Source organism: Strix uralensis, chromosome 2 (assembly GCF_047716275.1).
Source record: "Strix uralensis isolate ZFMK-TIS-50842 chromosome 2, bStrUra1, whole genome shotgun sequence".
Classification (NCBI taxonomy): domain Eukaryota; kingdom Metazoa; phylum Chordata; class Aves; order Strigiformes; family Strigidae; genus Strix; species Strix uralensis.
The window spans coordinates 48,524,578-48,545,905 of record NC_133973.1 but is presented as its reverse complement, the minus strand read 5'-3'; the positions used below and the strand labels follow the sequence as shown (position 1 = coordinate 48,545,905).

The 21,328-nt window shown below is 57.2% G+C and overlaps 1 protein-coding gene across 2 annotated transcripts; it reads right to left on the bottom strand.

Moving 5' to 3' along the window:
* Window positions 1-281: 281 nt before the first annotated feature.
* ARX (aristaless related homeobox) lies at window positions 282-8,477 on the bottom strand. Of its 2 annotated transcripts, XM_074860928.1 has the most exons (6): window positions 8,200-8,477; window positions 6,334-7,039; window positions 5,038-5,083; window positions 3,013-3,082; window positions 2,748-2,928; window positions 282-1,561 (listed from the first exon to the last, which is right to left on the bottom strand). In XM_074860928.1, the coding sequence occupies exons 1-6, from the start codon at window positions 8,390-8,392 to the stop codon at window positions 1,321-1,323; spliced, it is 1,437 nt and encodes a 478-aa protein (XP_074717029.1). In that variant the 5' UTR covers window positions 8,393-8,477; the 3' UTR covers window positions 282-1,320. The 2 variants fall into 2 exon arrangements, with proteins under 2 accessions (XP_074717029.1, XP_074717028.1); XM_074860927.1 differs by having other exon boundaries at window positions 2,748-3,082.
* Window positions 8,478-21,328: the final 12,851 nt, after the last annotated feature.

The window sequence follows — 21,328 nt, the reverse complement described above, 5'->3', positions numbered from 1 at the left end:
TGGCAATCGCCCCCGGCCAAGCCACCCGCGCCCCCCCCACGGCCCGTGGGGGTTCCCCGGCGGCGGGGGGTGGCGGTACGCGGCCCCCGGCCGCCCCGGCGGGGCTCAGCCCCGGGCGCTCGCGGCCCCGCAGCACCCGCAAGGACCGGGCATCTGTCTTTCGCTTTGGTTCCGTTTTTCTTTTTTTTTGTTAAACATATATTTTTGTTTATTTTCTGAACGTGGCACTTCTCCACCGGATAGCAAGGAAAAGTGTTAACAATAACGACATTACACGGAAAAGTACTGTACCATCGCCTCTTGAGGGTTTCAGAAACCTCTACAGTTAATAAGTTAAATAAAGGGTTTGTACATAAATATTTGTCTAGGAACCCTATTATATCTACAACACAGTAAGAATCTACAGAATGACAAACTTTTACAACACTACACTGAGTGCAATTGTTTTATAACATTTCAAATATACAAAGCTCTGTTCTTTTTTATAACAATGGTATGTACAGAATCAATAATCACAGTTTAGTGACTTAAACAGTCCATATTCTAGCAGTGTATTTCCCTTTGGTTTGATATAAAAACCTTGGTTGGTGTAGTGATAAAGAATATAACAAGAAAAAGATATACCCTTTCCCTTAAGTGCACTGGTTATCTTACAGCATCAAATTTACGTTCAGTCTGCACTGGCAGCATCCTTGGTTAGCGTATGCAGCTCGCTGCATGAACATGTAAAATAGTTCTCCAGTGCTCCTAACAGACCAACTTAACATCCTAGGATGTTATTTTAAGAAGATGTGGGTAGCTTGCCCCCCTCCCTTTGCTTTTCTTTCGTTGTTTTCTTTCTTAATTACAATTCTATTTGTTTCCTTTTTTTTTTTCTTGCCAGATAAACAGAAGGAAAAATATTTAGTGTACGTAATGCTAATATATAATAACTTTTATTAGGGCTTTTTTTCTTTTTTTTTTTCTTCCCTTAATGCTCAGAGAGGAAATGAACACGTTGTACATTTAAGAAATGTACCAGCCAAGGAGTTACTTATTCAGGAGCTTGCAAGTGTCGGCTCGCCCGTGTGAGGGCTGACGCAAAAGGCGCTCGCTGTCTCCGCGTTCCTAACTGGAGAACCTACCCCAGGCTCTGCTGCTGGTCCTCCCGGTTTTGTTTTTTAACTGTTACTGGTTTTTCCCCCCGTTTGGTCTTGATTCATGCTGTCTGAAGTGACCTTTCCTTATTCGTGTATTCACTCCCCTCCTTTCTCCCCCTCTCTTCTCCCTCTCCCCCCTCGGAAGAGCCGGCCCGGACCCCGCGAGGGCGGCCCCCGTGCCTTAGCACACCTCTTTCCCCGTGCTGCTCCCGGGGAGGATGTTGAGCTGGGTGAGCTGGGCGGCGTGTTCCTTGGCCTTCAGCCGCAGGGCGGCGATGCTGGATGCCCGCCGGTCGGCGGCGGCGCTGGCCGGGTCCCCCAGCCCCGCCGAGCCCACCGCGCCCTCGGCGGCCGGCGCCGGCTGCCGCAGCAGGGCCGCGGCGCTGGAGGCGCTGCCCAGGGGGGCCATGGTGGAAAAGAGCCTGCAAGGGAAGCAGAGACCGCCGTCACCGCCGCGCCGGGGCCCGCCCGGCCCCGCTCGCCTCCTTCCCCGCCCGGCGGGGACGCGGCGGGACGCGCCCTCGCTGCAGAAAACCCGACGCTGGAGGGCAAAAGCTTCGGAGGCGGAAAATCGCCGAGGCTGGTTCTCCCCGACTCGTCACCGGGGGGGGAGGGGGGGCTACAGCCGGCGGGGAGAGGCTCCGGGGGGGCTTTTTCCAGAGCTAGCGCCAAAAAAGTAAGGGACCCCTCCGGTCCGCCGAAGGCTGCTCTCGCCCCGTCCGTTAACCGGGCCTCTGTCCCCCCCGCCCGCCCCGGCGGGCCGAGCCCCGGCCCCGCTCCGCGCCCCGAGGGGGCAGCCCCGGCCCCGGGAGGGGGTTCCCCCGCTTTGGCCGCGGACACGCAGCGTGGCAGAGCGTGGGGACGGAGCGCGGCGCCCGCCGTCGCTCGCCCCGACACCAGCCTCTCCAAGCTGTTCAAACCCACTCGTGCCCGCGGCTGAAAATCTGCCTGAGCCGGACCCCCGGGGCGCGGCCGGCGGCGCTCACGGTGCCCGGGATATCATGGCTTCGGCTCGCCCCGAACCGCCAAATACCAGCAGCCCCCGCCCGAGCAGAGCAGAGGCCGCGGGGACACGTAGGGCAACCCACGCCGTTATAGCTTCTGCGTGGGGGCACCGATTTCCGCGGGCCCGCCCCGCGGGGACCCTGCTCCGTCCTTGCTCCCTGCGCGGGCTGCGCAGCCCCGCGGGGGCGCCCGGGCTCCCCGCAAGCGCCGCCGCCCCCAGCCGCGGTGCCCACGGACCGGCCGCCCCCACGGGGGACCCGCCGGACCCGCGGCGGCGGGGGGCGGGGGGCGTGAGAGCCGCCCTCACCCAATGAGAGGCCGGGGCGGAAACACGTGACCCACGCGGCGCCCAATCGGCGCCGGCCGCCAGCGCTCCAAGTTCGAACGCGGGGCGGCCGCGCGAGACAGGTCCCGCGTGGGGGCGCCCCCCAGACCCCCCTTCCCCGACGGCGCGTCCGGCGGCCCCGCGCGGCGCGGGCCGGGTCCCCACGCGCGGGAGCGGCGCTGAGCAACAAGGGCGCCGGCGCTCCCCCCCCCCCCCCCCCCCGGTCCCCTCCCCCGCGTGTCCCCCGAGGTGGCAGGTCGCGCGTGGGCGGGCGGTACCTGCCGAAGGCGGGGCTGATGAAGGCGGGGTGGCGGAACACGGCCGCCCCCAGGAAGGTGCCGAGGCCGAGCGGGGTCCCGCCGGGGGGCAGCGCCGCGGAGCCGGGGGGCGGCGGCGGCAGGCTGGGGAAGGCGGCGGCCGCGGCGGCGGCGGCGGCGGCGGTCCAGGCGGAGTCTAGAGCTGGGTGATGAGGAGGGAAAGGACTAGCATCAAGGTATGGACTGAGGGGGTGAGTTGCTGACAGGGGACCAGGGAAAGGCAAACCTGGGGGGTGTGTCTGAGCCCCAGCCTTTTCCCTCTTCCGCCACTTAGCCCTACGGTTCTGGAACCATACCTGAAAGCCAAAAGAAAAACCGGTTTTAATACTGCCGTCCGCGCCCCCGGCGGGCCGAGCCCCGCGGCAGCCGCGCTCCGGCCCGACGGCGCCCGCTCCTCCGCCGCGCGGGGGGCGCCCCGACACGGCCCACGCGTGTCAGCTCCGCAGCCCTGGCCGCTGCCGACCCACCCCGGCGGCCCGCAAGCGGCTTTCGATGGTGCCCCCCGGCCCGGCGCCGGGCCCCGGCTCCCGGGCGGCCGCCGCCGTTTGAGGCCCCGCCGCCGGCGGGAGCGGCGCTTCGCAGCAGCGGGAAAGCGCTTTCCCCGTGGGACCACGCGGGTTTTTATTCCGCACCCACGCCCGCAGCGGGAGCTGCGCGGCTTTTTTTCCGCTAATGGGAATATTTACAAACGGTGACGGACTGGGGTTTTTTGGGGTTTTTTTTGTTCCCCCCCCACCACCACTCCCCCCTTCCCCCGCTTCGGATTTAGAGCGAGAGGAATAAAAATCGTGATTTCACTAACGGCTGAAACGAAGAAATAATTTGCGAGGCAACCAAAGCAGCAAATATACATCTCCGGGCTGCCCTTTTAGCATCTATTTTACAAAAGTTAGTTAGGACGCCGCAGCACTGCCGCCCCTTTTGCTTCTTCTCCCCCTCCCACAAAACAAAAATCGCTTAAAATGAGAGAGAGGTAGAGGAAGACCTAAAATACCGCATTTCAAATGGAAAGAAAATATTCGCTTAATAACCAAGTGCGAGGCATCACACGCGCCTAAGGAGACAGACTTTGAGCGAGACACACGCACACTTGTCAATTTGTCATTTTTTTCGGGCTGGTGCGGGCTGAGCTCTCCCTGTTAGGCTCGGCTTTGTGAGCTCAGCGTGAGATCCCTTCTCTCCGGGAAGCGCGAAAGGCAGCAGCGCCGCGGGTCTCTCCCCAGAGCTGCACAGCCAGGACTGAGCTCCACGCGCGCCCATCGGGGTACCCACGCGGGAAGAGGCATCGCGTTGGCGGGGAAGCCAACCTTCTGGCACGGAGGGAGCGTCTCTCCCAGCTAAAACTCAATTAGCAAGCTGTCCTCGCTGCAATTCGCCCTTATTGAATTAATAAGTCTGAGTACGCCCAAAGGTAAACGAAGGGACTCTCATAATTCATATTCCCTTAATTACATCTTCTCCCGTGAATAGAGAGGAGAGAAAGGAGGTGTCTTTCTTTTTTAAAAGTTATTTAACTTTCCCACGACTTGTTCCCCTGAGCTGAAAATACTGATTTGCTGTCACATCTCTGTTTGACAATGGAGAAATGTGTCAACAGAAAGGAGGGGACAAATCTCATCATTAGCCCCTCTAATGCAAGAAGCTGTTGTGTATTAAATGAGCCATATGGAATTTATTATGCTTTATCAGCGCCCGATTTTAACTGTAAAGTGATTTGCTCAGCTTCAAACCCAGAGACATCTGTTTTCTGTTGGCAATCAGGGCATCCCAATGTTTATCGTCTCTTTGGTTATGAGACCCGGGTTGGGAAATGCACTCTGGTATGGGGCGGCAAACACCTTTAATAGCATTGCACTCACTCACTATTAGATCAATGCAGGCTTATTGCTATCAAAAATGGGAAATCAAATAGCATTAGCCAGCTCCTTGTGCAGGCGGAGAGGAAATCAAACAACATTTCGCCTTCAAATGGCCCTGTTTGTTCTAGCGCTAAGTGGGCTTTTATGAAGCCCGATTGGAGATTCGATGGCAGCCAAATACCCGGCTTGCGGCCGAGCGGGTCTCTAACAACCCGAGCCCCGTGGGGCCCCGCGTTTTAATCACACGGGGGTTCGCCGGCCGATGGCTCGGCCCTGCCGGGACCGAGGGGCGCCGCCGGGGAGGGCCGGGGACACCCCCCCCCCCCCCCCGCTCCCCGGCCCCGGGCGCCGCCGAGAGACGCCCCGGCCCCGGTCCTGCCGCCGCCACTCACCTGCACTCGGGCTTCGGTCAGATCGAGCCTCATGGCCAGCTCCTCCCTGGGGGAGACACACAAGCCGCCGTCAGCCCGGGGCACCCCGAGCCGCCCCCCAACCCGCGGCTCGGCGCGCCAGACGGGCCCGACGTCCCGGTGACCGGCAGGGGCGGGGGGAGGGGGGGCGAGCAGGGCCGGGCCGCGGGCGGACACCGCCTGCCACCGCCCTCGGCCCGGCTCAGGGAGGCCCGGCCGGGCGCTCGTCGGGACCCCCGAGTTTCAGCACCCCGCTCCCCGCCGCTCCCCAAAATTCAGCCGGTCCCCGCCGCAAGCGCGGCGGAGGGGGAGGGCGGCCGAGCCGCCCCGCGCCGCGGTTTCCACTGCCACGATTAAGGCAAATCGGAAACCATTAAGGCGGGTGAAAACCGCTCGTCAGCTCTGTACGCCAACGAGGAGCCCTCCCTGCGTAACCGGGACCCCGCCGCCGCCGAGCCGGCCCCGCGCCGGCCGGGCACGAAAAGCCCCGGAGAAAAAGCCAAAGCCGTTAAAAACACCAACGAAAACAGCGCGATCTGTTCATACGCGCCCCCGGGCAGCCGCTCCCGCCCCCGAGGGGAGCGCCGCGGCACCGAGGGCGGGGGAACAAAACGCCCCTGGGCTATCTGCCCCATCCCGCCAGCCCCCCCGGCAAAAGAAACGGGAAACCGGGAGGGTTTGGTCGAAAAATGCGGCTTTGGGGGCTCGGCCCTCCTCGGGGCTGGAGGCCGGGGGCGGTTATTTTAGGGCGGCGCGGGGAGCAACTCTCTCCCTGTCTGCGCTTCCCGCGGAGGAGCCGCCGGCCAGACCACCCGCCGCGGGGCTCCCGCTTTCAACGGGAAAGTGCCCCCGAAAAGGCGGGCAGAGCCTGCGGGCAGAGCCTCCGGGCACCGAGGGGCCCCGACGTGCCGGGCCGGTATTTTTAGGCAGCGGCGCTTTGATCTGTGCCCCTGCCGGGGCTTCCCCGGGCCGGGCCAGGCTCCAGCTCCCCCCGGGGAGCGCGTAACCGATCCCGGTGGCGGTCGGGGGGGAGGAGGGCAGTGGGTAAAAATAGCCGCCGGCGGCGGCCTCCAGGCGGGCCTGCCCGGGCGCTGCCGGCCCTGGGTCCCTCCGGGGCCCGGACCTGCTCCCCGTCCCCTCCCAGCCCGGGGGTGCCCGCGGAATATTCACACCCGTGGGCGGTTTGGCAGCGGGGGCGCAGCACACCGCGGCCCCGTCCCCTCCCGTCGCCCCGGGGCTCGCCCGCTCCGCACTCGGCCGGGGCCCCGGCGCCGGTACCTGGTGAAGACGTCGGGGTAGTGGGTTTTCTGGAAGGCCCTCTCCAGCTCCTCCAGCTGGTAGCTGGTGAAGGTGGTGCGGTAGCGGCGCTGCTTCCTCTTGAGCAGCCCCTCCTCGGAGTCGCTGCCGGCCGAGAGGCAGACACTTTCCTCGCCGTCCTTGCCCTCGCCGTCCTCGGGGTGCAGCAGCAGCTCCTCCTTGGGGGACAGATCCCCGCCCTCCGCCCCGGGGGCCGCGGCGGCGCCCCGGCGGGCCTCCTTCAGCAGCCCCCCGCCGTCCTCGCCCAGCAGCTCCTCCTCCTCGTCGTCCTCCAGCTCCTCTTCCTCCTCGTCCTCCTCCTCCAGCATCTCTTCGTCCTCGTCCTCCTCCTCCTCCTCGGCGGCCGGCGCGGCGGGGCCCGGCCGCTCCTCGACGTGCGCGGCGGGGCTGCCCAGCTCGTCCCGTGCGGGCGGCGGCGCCACGAAGGGCGCGTTTTCGCGGTAGCTCTTGCTGCGGCTGATGCTGACCTGGGGCGCCTGGCTGATCTTCAGCGTGTCCCACGGGGCGGCGGCGGGCACGGGGCCGGCGCCCCCCTCCGGACGGTCCCCCCGCGGCCCCGCCGCCCCCGGCGGCAGCAGTCGGCCCCCGCCCGGCCCGTAGAGCCGGCGCAGTTTGGGGGGAAGGTGCAGCTCGGCCGGCTCGAAGGGGGGGCTGCCCTTGGGGGACCCTGCGACGGAAAGCGGGGGGGGGGGGGTAGGTGTGTGTGTGTTATGCGGCCGCAGCAGTCAGACGGGACGGGCAGGCGTGGGGGGGAGAAGGTTGCGGAGGGAAGAGAGAAGGAGTGGGGGGAGAGAAAGAGAGACATGGTCAGTGGGATCAGCGCGAAGAGCCCAGGGCAAGACCCCAACCCCGCAGCCCCCCTTCGGGCGCCGTTTTCCACCCAGCTCCGAGATAAGACCCCCCCCCGCCCCGTACCCTCAGACCGGCCCCTGCCTGCGCCCCTGCTCCCGGCCTGGGAAGAAACCCCTCCCGGCCCCGGAGCCCGGCTCGGCGCCCGCTTAGCGGCGGGACAGGCGCCGGGGGGCCGGGGCAGCCCCGGGCCTGCGCCGGCACCTCCCCGGCGGCGGCCACCGCCGGGCCCCGGCCCGTATGGCGGGGCTGGGCAGCGTCGGCCCCCCCTGCCCCGGCCCGGCGGCCCGCGGCTCCTCCACTTCATTTTTTTTTTTTTCCCCCTAGGTTTGTTCCCCCCTCCTACCGTCTCCCCCCGCCCCCCCAAAGTTTCCTTTTGGTTTTGGAGGAAAGAAACGCACCCGGCTGTGAACGCCGGGGAAAGCGGGAGGGAGGCCGCCCGTGGGAGCCGGGGCTTCGCGCGGCCCCGGGGGGGGCTGCTCCCAACTTCGGGCCGGGGGCGGCGGCTGCCGGCGCCCCGTTATTACCGCCCTGCCCGCTGCCAGGCGCGGCCCCCAACTCTCTCGCCGAGATCCGTTACAGGCTTAAGGCGACCGGGCGAGCCTTTCCCTGCACGGATCACAGCTCGCAGCGATTTATTTTAGTTTAAAAAAAAATATTACACATCTATCGAAAGCAAGAGCAACCTAACGCAGCAGTACCCGATCCGCACGGCATTCACCGGGCTGAAATTCGTGCACGGCGCTGGCCGCGCTCCCCGGCAGCACGGCCGCCGCTAACGGGCGGGGTAACGGGATAACGGCGGCCGCGGCTCCGACGCGGCGCCTGGCCGGGCGGGCGGGGAGCGGGGCCGGAGCCGAGCCGCGGGCTGCGCGGGGAGGGAGACTACACCCCCACACGGGGCGCAGCCGGCCCTGCCCCGCCCGACGCCGGGGAAAAGGAGCGGGGCGAGCGGACGGGGGCGGCGGCGGGGCTTACCTTGCGCGGCCTTGTCGGTGTCGGGGCGGGCGGCGATGGCGGGCAGGCCGGGCGCGGCGCCGAGCAGCCGCACCTTGCAGGGGCTGCGCCGGCCCAGGATGCTGTCGATGCAGTAGGAGGACAGCAAAGTTGGCGATTTACTTTTGCACTCGGGGCGCTCGGCGCAGCTCTCCTCCGGGTAGGGGCCGCTCATGGCGGCGGCGGCGGGGCCGTGCCGTGCCGTGGGGCCGGGGCGGGCTGCGGCGGCGCGGACGCCCCCGCGGCGCTGCCCTCCCTGTGCCGCCGGGACGCCCGTCACGGGGGGAGTGAGCGGCGGCCGCGGCGCTCTTGAGTCCCCTCGGCTCCACGTGCGGGCAGCCGCCCCCTGATTGGCTCCCGGCGGAGGCCGGGCGGCCGCCGACAGACGGCGCCCGGCAAACCTCGGCTCGGACCGCCCCGGATCGGCGCCCGCCCCGCGCCCCGCCCCGCCCCGCCCCGCCCCCGCGGGCGCCCCGCTCCCTGGGGGCGGCAGGCGGCGGGGAGCCGCCCGGGGGGGGGAGCCGTCGGGGGCGGCGGCGGCGGAGCCCCCGCGGCACGCCTCGCCTCGGCCCGGCCCGGCCCGGCCCGGCCCGGCCCGGGGGGGGCGGTGTCCCCTCACACCGCCCCGACGGCGGCCCCGCTCCCCCGCCAGCCCGGCTCGGCCCCAGCCCCGGGCGATGCCCGAGCGGCACGGGGTGCGCCCCGCCGGGGGGATCCGCGCCGGGTTTTCCCCCCGGCGGGCCCCCCCCGCCCGGCGCAGCGCGGCGCAGGCGGCCGGTGTTTAAAAATACCGGTGTTTAAAAACCCGGGGGGCCGCCACGGGGGTTTTACCATAACGAACACCTGGGCAACGCCCTCAGGGACGACGGCGCGGCGGGGGGCGGGAGCCCGGGGGGCGTCGGCAGGGCCGGGCCGGGCAGGGCGCGCAGGCCGGCGCGGTGCTGGGCGACCTCCCCCGCCCTGCCCCGACGGCCGCCGCCTTGCCCCGCCCTCACATCTCCCCTGCGCAGCCCCCTTCAAGGCCACTTCGGGGCCGGAAAATCTCTGAGGGGTTTTCATTCCCCCTCCTTTTCCTTCCATGTTCAGCGGTCACGTCCCGGGCAAGTTCGGGCTCCCGCTTTGGGCAAGTTGGGCTCAATTTTGATCGGCACGTTACAGCTGCCCGCGCGTCAGCGGCTCACATGTGCGCCCCCGGTCCCGGGTCCCGCAAGCACGGGCACGCCGGGGGAACCCCTCTCGGCCACCCCAAAACCCATCGTTCGCTCGGGTGATTCCCGGCCCCGAGCGCCGGAGGGGAGGCAGCCCCATTTCCCCCTCTTGGTGCCGCAGCTCCCGCGCGGATCCCGTGTCTCCTAACGAAGCGGATTAATTTTCCTAAATAAGTATCGCGGATTAAGAGAAAAGACAAGCAGGCGCCCGCCTGTGTCCGTGCGGGCGCGGGCACAACGCCGCTCTGGCTGTGTCCCCGCCCGTGTGCGCACCCACTCGCGGGCTCCACAGGCGTGTGTCCGTGCGCGCCGTGCGTGACTCCCAGAGCCGTCCCCTCCCTGCGAGCGGGACCCCGCAGGGCTCCCGCCCGTCTTTCCTCCTGCCTCGTTTCCCCCTGCCCCCGCGGGCCGGGGCGGTGCCGGCGGGGAGCGGGGAGCGCCCCGACGTGCGCAGCCGGCGGCCACAGCGCGGCCCGGCTTTGCGGGCTGCGCCGGTGCGGGGGACGCAAAGCTGCCGTTTGCTGTCGCGGCTCAGCTCTCCTTTTGCCACCCCCGGCACGAATGGCAATTAATTCACTGACTCAGTAACTAAAAAAACCCACCCCAAAACCCAACCCAACCAACAAAACAAAACGAAGCAGAAAAGGAAGACCCCGCGGCCCCCTCGGGGAAGCTCGGCGCGCAGAGGAGCTGCCGCCGCTCGCTCTCGCCCCGGCCGGGCCGGGCGGCTCCCCCGGGCTTTCCTCGCCGGGGCTTGCCCGGGAGAAGCGGCGCAGGGCCGCGGGCGGGCCGGGAGCGGCGCCCCGGCAGCGGGGGGAGCCCGGCCCGCGTCTGCCTCCCCCTCGCCTTGCCGGGTGCCGGCCGAGCCGCGGCCCCGCGCGTGGGAGAGCGTGGACGGGTAGGGCTGCCGCGCCGGGGGGGGGAGGGAGGGACCCGAGCCCGCCGGGGCGCGGCCGGTAGCCGGAGGGGACGAGGGACCCTCGGCGCGGCAGCTGCGACGGCTCCGGCAGCGCCGGGACCTGCCGGTGGCCGCCGGTGGTGCGAGCCGGGGCTGCGGCGAGCGGTGCCGGGGGCTGTCGGGGAGCCCTGCCGCGGCCTTTCGGCCTTCTGCACCTTGTTTCCACTCCCTCCCCGCGCCGTTCCTTCACCCCGCTGTGCCCGGGCCGGGCCGGGGGGCCCGCCCGCCCCGCTGCCCCGCTGCCCCGCTGCCCCGCGCCCCGGCCAGCCCTGCCCGAGGGAGAGCGGCCCCGGTCGGCCCGGGGTGCGGGGCGGGCCGGCGGCAGTCCCGCTCGCAGGCGAGGATGCTTTGCGCGATGCGAGCTCGCCTCTGCCAAGTCACTTTGTTGTTTTATTTATTTTTTTTAAACAAACTTTCATTCATTTATGGTCTCTCCCTCTTTTTTTTTTTTTTTTTTTTTTTCCCCTTCCCTTCCCCCTGCAACCTGCTAATTTAACACTGGAGCGCGTTATTGCAGTGTTAGGGGGAGAGAACGAGAGAGAGAAAACAACAATACTGCAATGATCCAAATGATACAGTGGAATTATAGCAATTATAGTTCTGCTCCGAGAAGAAAACCTTGCTGAGCTCAGCCAAACAAACTGATGCCTTGTACGGATAACAAGCCCGGGGACTGACAGCCGGTGCTGAGAGAGGCAGGAGGGCACAAACGGAAATATTTGCCTCTTCTCACTCCAGCCAGTTTAGATTAACACCCTCGGCTGCCGCTGCCGGAACAACATCCGCTCCGGCTCCGCGCACCCGGGGCCTTCGTGGTGGGTTTCCCCCCGGGGACCGGCCTCCGCGGCCCTCCGCACCCACCCGCGCCCGGCTGCTCTCCGGCTCCGCCGAGGGAGACCGGGCGGAGCGGTAAGGGCGCTGCCCTCCCTGCCGGAGGGCCACCAGCCCTCCCTGCAAGCGGCGGTGAGCGCGGGGGGGCCCCGGCGCGCACGGCCCCGCGGAACCCCCGGCCGGGCGCGGGCTGCCCCCCGCCGCCTCCCCTCCGGGCGGGCAGCCGAGGCGGCGGCGCCGTCCGCTTCGATTCGCGGACAAGAGCGGGGCCGGAGCCGCACCTCCTCCGCGCCGCTCCGCCGGGCCGCGCCGCGGGGCACCGGGCAGGGCGGTCCGGGGCTGCCCCGGGGCCGCCGCCCGACGGCACAAGCGCACCCCCCCTCCCGCGCCTGCCCCACGCTCCGGCGGCGCCGGGGACCCCGTTTCCAGTGGGGTTTGAGCTTTTATTGTTTTCCCCTTGTTTATCTTCCTTCCTCGTTACACCGAGCCCCGTCGTCCGAACCGCTCCCCTCACGGAGAAACCGTCCCTGCGAGGAGGCACGGCTGCAAAATGGCAGTTCGCCGTCACGCGTGGGGACCGGGGTTTGATCTTAGGGCGGAGAGGGGGCTAAGCTCGGTTTCAGCCGCAGCGGTTGAAAACGTGCAGGATCGGTTCAACGCTCAGGGCGAGGCTGGTTTAACCTTGCAGGGAGCAGGGGCTGCCGTGGCTGGAGAGCCGCTCCCCTCACTGCGGCGGCCACCGCGGGCTCGACTTTGTCACCGACCGAGGAAACGACAGCCTGAGGTCCCTGAGCCACCCGCCCCGCGCCCGGTGCCGCGGCCGGCGCCGGGAACCCTCCGGTGGGCTCCTGCTCCCTGCCCGCCGTGCGCAGGGGTGGAGCTGCGGCGGCAGGCGCAGCCCATGGCCAGGCTTTAGCACAAGCTGGGGTGGGTTTTCTTCCCCTCTCTTTGCGATGGAGAAGAAAACGATAACGACTACTTAAGATCCGCCAGTGCTTGATTTATCACTGTTTACCTTGGGGGGGGGAGGAAAGGGCTTGTGCAGGAGCTGCAGGCAGGTACAGAAACTCTGCGTTTCCTCTACCTGTCCTCTCGAGTTTCTCTGTGGTTTCTTCCCCTTTCCTCGACGTGCTTTGCGCCCTGGCCCCAGCCTGCCCCTGGCTCTGTGCAGGAGGAGCCACATCCCCCTGGGTAGCCCGGGGCCAGCGGCCGGCGACTGCAGAGTCTGAAGCACCACACACCCGGGCGCGCAGGAGAGTCAAACACAGACCATTGGTCTTCTACAGATGCGATTTCGTCGCGATTTCCGCGGGTCCCCCCCCCTCCTTTTTTTTCTCTCCCCTCAATGTGCAGGGCTGTTGTCCTCTGCACAAAGCGCTAGAGCTGGGCACAGGGAAGGCGAGATGCCCGCTTTCCCTTGGTACCAGGCGGTGGGGAAATGGCTGGTGCCGTTTAGATGTGACGAACTGGCGCACGACTGCCCTTGCGAGCCTCATGGCATTGTTATCTCAATTCATATTTCAGATATAGTTTTCACCTTTGTGGAGAATGCTGTTCCCAAACCTCTCCCGGGCACAGCCCTGACTTCGCACAGTTCAGCCCTGAGCCGTGGAGATGGGCAGAGGACTGCCCTTGATTGCACCACCAGAACTACATAGAAGCAACCTTGCTCACTTCTTCTGGAAGGGTCTTGTCAATCACTTAAAAAAAAAAATTGGCTAAAACCCAACAGACAGTAATGAGGGATCACAGCACAACTGCACATCCCCTACAGCCAAGGTCAGATGGCTGGGGGAGAACCAGCATCTCTGTGTGTCCCCTGGGGCTCTGCAAGTCACTGGTCAACTGGACACACCTCTGGGTTCAATGGCTTAACCGCATTCTCATTTCAGGTAGGATAAGTATTATCCCCTTCTTGCAGATTGACAATTTAAACCTTGAATAATCTATACCCAGCAGCGATCACTGGGGCACTGCACCAAAATTGCTTTGCAGAGTGGTGTTGGACTTAAGCACCTCTGAATTAACATCCAAGAGAAAAAATCATTTTGCAAGTATTGCTTTTTTTTGGACTTGCGTGGCTATTTTTGCTGGTTTTCAGCCTGTGCCTCTAGATGTGAGGCTGCAGCACCTGCCCAAGGGGGGGGAATGGAAGGAGCCCTGCAGGGGTGGGGAGCTGCCAGGTTTCAGCGCAGGTCACAGGAGCTGACCCACAGGTTTTGAATTTTTTTCTTTTTTTTCTGCAATACAATAAAAAACTCAAAACCTGTGGGTCAGCTCCTTCAACCTGTGCTGAAACCTGGCAGCCCCCCCTGCCCCAAAGTGGGCAGGAGGTCAGCTGCCGTGCGTGCAGCCACATCCTCGCCTCACAGTTAGCTGGGCTGTCAAGGCTCAGTTTGGCTCGGACACAGCGGCTTGCAGTGCCGCTGCTTTTCTGTCGGTGAAACAGCCCTAGCTTTTGTTGCTGGCTTTGGTTTCAGTGCTAGCTCAGGGAGCAAATTCTGTATTACCTTGCATCTGGACAGAGGTTTGACATCAGCAGTGGTGGTGACTCTGAAATAATTATTCATATGCTTAATATTTAGCCTGTGCCTATGTGTGGGCAGAATCTAGGCCTTGTTCCATAGATTTGATTCAAAAACATATTTTCTAAATCCTTTTTTATTCAGTTGTCATTATTTCATAATTCCTTGGTGTCTGATTTTCCTGTTAACATGTTTTTCACTACAGAGGACAGCAGTTAGCTTTAGGTAAACGCCTCTCACCTTAATTTCTCTGCCACTGTTTCCCCACTTCTAATAACTCAAAACTTCTCTGTTCCACACTCCAGAAGCACTCCCAGCTCACTTTTGGGTTGACCCTTTTTTTGCACGCCCACCAGCCCAGAAAGCAGTCCCTGCTAGTGCAGGTCTGCAGTGATGTCCCTCAGAAATCCACTCACCGACAATAACTCTGTTGGATTTGGTTACTGCATTTAACTTATTTATTCCTTGAGCCTTGTTACCAATCCTGGAAGTGATTTGGAAAACCAACGGAGCCGGGCATGCAGCTAGGTGGTGCAACCCCTCGCAGCCCACTCTCCCTCCTGGAGGCCATGTGCCTTCCTCTCCTTCGTGCCTCAGGTTTGGCTTTGGGAGCTGGGGCTGGACAGAGGGGTGTGTGTCCTTTGTTGGCATGTCATCTCCTCCAGGTCACTAAACTTATTTGTACCTCACGACTCGTTCTCTTTATTTTTTTCTTTTTTTGCTCCTAAGTGCTTAGCTTTATGAAATCCCATCAGGGCTGGCAGTTTGCTGGCTGAGGCTGGGGTGTCATCAGTACTGTCTCTGTCCCATTTGCCAGCTTCCTGTCCTGTCGCATTGTCATCTTGGGTCCTTAGAGTCCTCCAGAGGCCTTTTCTAGGCTTTTAGATTTACCTGGGAGCTCCCTGACTTTCCCATTTTTCCCCTCTGTTCTCTTCCCATGTATGTCCACTCCTGAGGATCTCAGCCTCCCCACAGCTTTGCAAGCTGTGGCTGCCCCTGCTGACTGCCACGGCATTTCTGTAAGGAAGTAGTGGATTCCTTGGTGCTGTGTGGCTTCAAATCAAGACCAGTGCTTTTCTGGAAGCTGTATTTTCATATAATGCAAATCGTTTGGCTAAATATAAGAGGAACTGGGTAGAGCTCCGCATTCTACAGCCCTATGACTGCGTCTTCCAGGAGGTTGGGTGATCGATGGAGATACGGTTCTTCTGACCCTAGAAAACCCATGGATAAAAAAATCCCAAGCAGCTTTTGAACAGTAAACTCTAGAAACTCAGTGAAATTATTAATGCATTAAGGTGCAGTGGTCTAAAAAAATTAAAATTATTATCACAGGCTTATTTAACATTATACTTTCTGTGATATTTTCTTTTGTACGCGCTGACTAGAACCAAGAAAAGGCTTCATAACAAATAATTTATTTGTCAAACGTATTCTCTTCTTCTGCTTGTGGAATATCCATGAGCAAGAGCATCGTTTTCTCATGTATTTGTTATCTAAAATACCCCAGCGGTTCCTTTAAGTGAATAAGAGAAGGGCTTGACTGCAAATGGTTTCCGTTGTTTAGCTGTAGTTGGTCAAATAACCCCCCTGGTATTGATTGCATTACCCGCCTGTTGCGCCAGCAACACACCGGTTGTGCAAATAGGTGTGTGTGTGTGAATGTAACAGCTGGGCTTCTTCAGCTCCTCCATGGGCAACTCCCGACACGGGTTTTCTGCAAGCATTCGTACCACTGAAATGCGATCGCTCAACTAACTGCAGAGGGGGTGTGAACAGAGCTGAAGCAAAGCCATTAAAAATTCAAATGAGCGTTCAATGAGCAAAGGACATTTTTCACCCTCTTTGACTAGCTCCGGTGTGACCTTCATGTGGTGCTATGTTCTATTTCAGTAAATGCAGCCGCACAGGGACAGAGCAGAAATCAAAATGATCCGGAGAAGGGCATGAGTTGGAGCTGGTCTGGCGTTTTCTTGCCCGGGCGATGTTATCCATGAGATCAGGGTTGTTAATCCAGAAGCATGGCTGAAGTGAAATAGGGTAATAGAGGGAAGAGACAGCAAACTGTCTGTGAAGCTCTGTTGGACCGTTCCCCTCAACCAATCTGACCTTAAAACCATATTTATTATTACTGTTTTCTACATCTGTGGATGTCATTGCCTCTGGCAGTTACTTAGGGAGCACTGCTATCTCATACAGATTTTTAAAAAAATGTTTGGCTAGGAAAAATCTGCATTTCACAGAAGGGAATGGTCATTTTTCCTGGAGGAGGCTGATGCTCATGGACACATGAAGAAAATTCTTCAACAGCCTTACATTAAGAGGCTGTCTGTCAGTGCTTCTCATCGCTTTTTTTGGTGTTGGCACCTTTACGTGGAGCATCCCTGCTATAAATCATGGCTGGATGCCGGTCAGATCATCACAGGATCTATTCCATTTTTATCTGTTTAATATTCTGCATCTCTGTTAATGCAAGATTCAAATTACTCTGTGGTGCTCTGTAGGAAGAGGGATATTTTATGAAAATAAACTGCGTTGTGTAAGTACTGAGGTATGAATGAACTTGCTGTCTCCCAAGTGTAGCACCGCTGAGAGAGCCACAAAGTAGAGGTCTCCTAAACTGCGCTGGGGACAGTCGGTCGGTAACGCAGGTAACAGCAGCAAAGCGTGTGGAAGCGAATAGATGGTAGAATTTCTTCCAAGGTACCCAAATCAAGCACAGTTATAAATTAGACTTGTAAAGTAGATTGAAATGGGAAAACAAAAATGAGGAAAATCTGATGTTCTGAAATAATTAAGAATGGAGATGTATTCTTAAAAACGTCTGTGCTAACACTATTTATGCTCCTGAAGAACATGATAGCTGGGACTGCGGGTGTGTGTGACGTTATAGAAAAGTATGAGTGGGCTGGTAGGGAGCAGAGCGCTTCCTTCCAAATTCAAAGGGTTTTTTTCTTAATGGAAAAAAATTCAATTTGATTGTAAATTGGCTCAGCAATTCCAACAGCTGCAATTTTTTTGACTGTTGATTTGAAGTTTTCCATTCAAAAATAAAATAAAATAAAAAAGAGTACATGTTTTAAGGTTTCCCTTTCATACATAATTCTTAGAAATGTCTATAGACAGATATTTCCAGTCATGTGCACAGATTGTAAAATCTTGAAATCACAGGGTGTAACTTATTACTTGGAATCAATGCACCTTCTTGTCTTTCAGCTTTTTATCAAACCTTGAAAAAGACTTGGCACTTACAGAGCTCAACTATTGTTTCCCTTCTTGAAAACTAAAAATAATATTATGGAACCACAGAAAAACTAACTTTAAACAAAAGATGTTGGATTTAACTAAATTATCGTTCCTGTGTTGTAACCCTTACTCATAACCTTTCATTTCTTGAGTCAGTGGGGTTTTTTCATGAGTGAAAGCACATTTGTACCATGGTTTTTGTGTTGCAACCCAGGCAATCGCAGCACAAATAGGTAAAGACTTTGGCTGGGCTTTCAGGTAAGCCAGGGGCTACTCGAGAAGCCTGTTTGCTTCCTTCAGCAGAGGGTGTGCTATCATCCAGTTTGTATAGTGATGCTCAGGAAAATGTCACTTTTCTTCCCTTTGAACAAGAGCTAGAAGTGATGGTTTGGCTTTATTCTGGTTTCAGTTTTTGTTTTGTTTTTGTTCTCACATTATCAAAATGTCTGAAGGGTTCTGAATGTCCCCAGGGTTTCTAAAACTGAACGTGGATTCTGATTTTTAAAACTTGTTGTGTGTCAGAGGCTTTTCTGTGGACCCGTCACTTGGAACGGTAGCGCTTCCAAGTGCTCCTTCGCTGAATGCGAATTTACAGGTGAGAATAACTGGACAATCATTTACACTTATTCTAATTCCTTATACTGTAAAAGGGGCCCAAGTAAAGTTTTTTTTACCTGGAACAAGGCTGTACAAATTCAATGGGCAAAGGGATCTTCAAAACTGAAGGTGGATTCTGACCTGGTCAGAAATGGCAAACAGAAACCCAAATGTCTGTAACATGAAATACTGGTGGGTTTTGGTTTTGGTTTTTTTTGTTTTTTTTTCCCCCTCTCTTTCTGTAGTATGTACCAGGAAGACAGACTGGGGATGAGGGAGCAGAACCAGGCAGAAGGCATTTTGTAGGTTGTTTCCAGATTTTGCAAAGGAAAACAAAAGGAATGAGCATCCAGGGGGAATCAGGGACGCCTCACTGAATCGCCATGAAGCGCTATGAAGGAGAAGAATATGAATACAACAGTAGGAACTTAGGAAAACCTTCTTATTTACAGGCTGACAACTGAGTCTGGATCCAAAGGGAGCCTTTTTGAGTTGTATATAAGGATTATCACTCAGAGAAGTGAGGCCAGATCAAGCCCAGGAGGTTTCAGTGGAAACAGGGCTGTGATTTGGTAGGAAAAAGCAAGTCAGGTTTGTATTAGCATTCTGGTTAAAAAAAAAATCCATGTTCAGTCAGTGTGAGCTTTTTGACTAACCTAAAAGCTGTGCAAACCTCAATATGCTTGGTGACCTGGGATACCTTTAAGAATGCCTAAATGATGTAGGATACAACTTTTGTTTTCAACAGCGCTTTTAGGAAACCAAGTCCATCTGGATGTCAATATGATTTGGTGGCTGTGTCACTTTGGACACAGAATGGACATTGCTAAATCTTCTGGGCATGTTTATTCTGAATATTTTAGAATAAACTGAGGTTGGTTCAGAAACTGCTGTTCCAGGAACACAACTCCAGAGTCTTCTCCTTGGCCATCCATTCTCTCTGGGGTCTCCTTGGAAGAAAAGCATATTGGACACCTTTTGAAACATCAGTATCTTTATAGCAGAACTCAAATACAGTAAATATCATGGTAAATACCATCAATATTTATGGCAAAAGGCTGATGTCTCTAAATTTCTGTGTAGATTTAAAGGTTCTTATGTGTAACAGGTTGCCCGTAGAAGTTGTGGCTGCCCCCTCCCTGGAAGTGTTCAAGGCCAGGTTGGATGTGACTTTGAGCAACCTGGTCTAATGGAAGGTGTCCTTGCCCATGGCTGGGGGGTTGGAACTAGGTGGTCTTTCAGGTCCCTTCCAACACAAACCATTCTATGATTCTATGTTATTATATCCTCTGAAATGCCTTTTCCCCACCTGCTGTTCCAGACCACGAACGCACATGGTCTTTGGGTAACACTAGTGATAGTTTCACAGTTAGAGACCCTCAGCTGCACCATGAGGCCCTTATTCATTCACAGCTTCCAAACAGAATCCTTGGGGTCCTTCTGGGGGAAGGACCCTGGGCTTTCACCCTGTGGCATCAGCCAGGACTGAGCCAGAAGTCAGTGGCCTCGAGCTGCACAGGTGAAAAAAAATCACAGTGGTTCCTACAACCCTTTGCAAAGTGGTTGGGTGGAAATGATGCTGAAAAAAAGAAGTGTGTTGTCTGTCAGTACTTGAAAACCTTGCCAGATGCTCTCTGTATATTCAAGGGATCATCTGGATGGCTTCTGTCTCACATTAAAAGCCAATTTAGGTTGCTCTGATGCATTAAGCAAGCTGGTTGCATGTAGACATGGAGACCTTGGTCAAAAATTGTGCAAGAAACAATTTACCCCTGAGAAGTCACTCATGGTTCATGACAACCGTAGCAACCCTTCCTGAAGAGCCAGATGGTCCATGAAGTATCAAAACACGTGGGCTGATGACATATCTCCAAAGCAGCATTTCTGTTCAATGGCAGCGCGTTGCACCAGAAGGGCACAAAATGCAGCAAAGATGACACCCCCTTCTCACATCACTGTCACCGTTGCATATCAGCACAGCCCCGTGTCACAGCTTGGAGGGAGATCCAGGGTGGCATTCAATTTAAGCGTCACATCTATTGGCTTTCTTCTCAGCCCCTTGTGAGCATCATTTGCTTCAGATACCAGATCTACTAATGATTTTTTTCCCCCACCCCCTTTCTTACACTTTAATTGTGGGGTGTATGTAATACCTTTAGGAACAGCTATTGCCACCTGTATTATTTATGCTGTGAAAACGAAGCTTGTGGCAATATATTTATTAAACTGTGCCCTGGAATCACATGAGTTAACAGCTTAATCCTGTGATTGTAAACACTTTTCCTGATGTTCAAGCACCATCCATGTTTTTTAACTTCAGATCGGGAAAATGGGAGCATGAGCAGGTTATAATTTTTACAGAAAATCTATTCTTTACCACAAAAATCACATAATGAAGAAGTGATTTATCCATCTAATCATGCCTGCCTTACAAAGCATAATGCCTTTTGCAAAAGAAAGAGTTAAACAAAACATTTATGCAGTATAAACTTTGCTCCTTAGCATTAAAATGCACTTTATTCATACTGTAGATTTCTCTTCCAGCCACGGCTATTGTTTGTCACTAACAGCTAGCTTTTGTGAAGTTAATAAATGTGCATAATAAGGACATAAAGGTATGGAGAAGTAATACTGTAATCCTTTTGTTTGGATAATCAGTCTAATGTATGCAAATTAAACCTTATTAGTACTAGGGTTTTGTGTCTGCTTATCAAAATGTGCCATTTTCATGAAAATTGGAAGTCCATTATATAAAGTTATTATTAACAATCATTTAGGAATTATATACGGTATGCAAATTAAAGTTGATTACAACTAATTAAGGGCTTTCTTTGTTATTTGACCTTGTCTGCTTTTTATGTAAATATGTTTCTTTTGGTCTGGCATATTTTTAGACTCAGAAAAGTATATTAAGACAAGTTACATTATGTATTTTTAATATATTTTTGTATTGCATAAAAAGCCCCTTGCTATTGTTTAAGAGCCGGGTTTCACACCAGGCTGTTCTGTATGATGATATGCAGACACGCGTGCCTTAACGGCTTTAGGATGGCTCCGTGAGATGGACCGGCAGCAGAATTGTAGTAACACGCTTCTAAGGCCCTCCGATGGTTTAAAAAAAAATGATCAAAAAAAAAAAAAAATCCCCTGTGAAATATAAACAGCCTTCATGCCAGAATAGCCTTTGTTCCACTACTTATCGAACTGGATAAGCCTTAGTTTAGAGGCTCCAGACACAGCTAAGTAATAAATGATTGGTCCCACTTGCAAGGTACATTGCAGAACATAATCGCTTGCTCTCATCCTTGGGACCACTGATCTCAGGATAAAAGACTTTTAACACAGACAACACAGGGAGCTCAGGAACAGCAGCCTCTGGAAAGGTTTGTGTACCTGTCAAAACCCGAGAAGGTTAGGCATTAAGTGAAATGAAAAAAAATCTCCTGAAGAAAACTTGGGTGAGTTCTATTAAGAACAACAGCAGCATGTAATACAATTTTGATGTGTTTTATACATAGAGAAGAAACCTGCCATGTAAGCCAGTCACCAGTGTGAAGACGGGAGATGGCATATTTCATGGTGTGTCAGAAAGAGATGTCTAATCAATACCTTCACACCTTCAGGCGTCCAGTCAGAATAAAACATGCAAGAGCAAGAAAGACTATGAAAGAAAAGATTGAGACATAAGGGGTATAAAGTAGGAATGTCTTACAAATACGTATAAAACTTGTCATCATATATTCTTT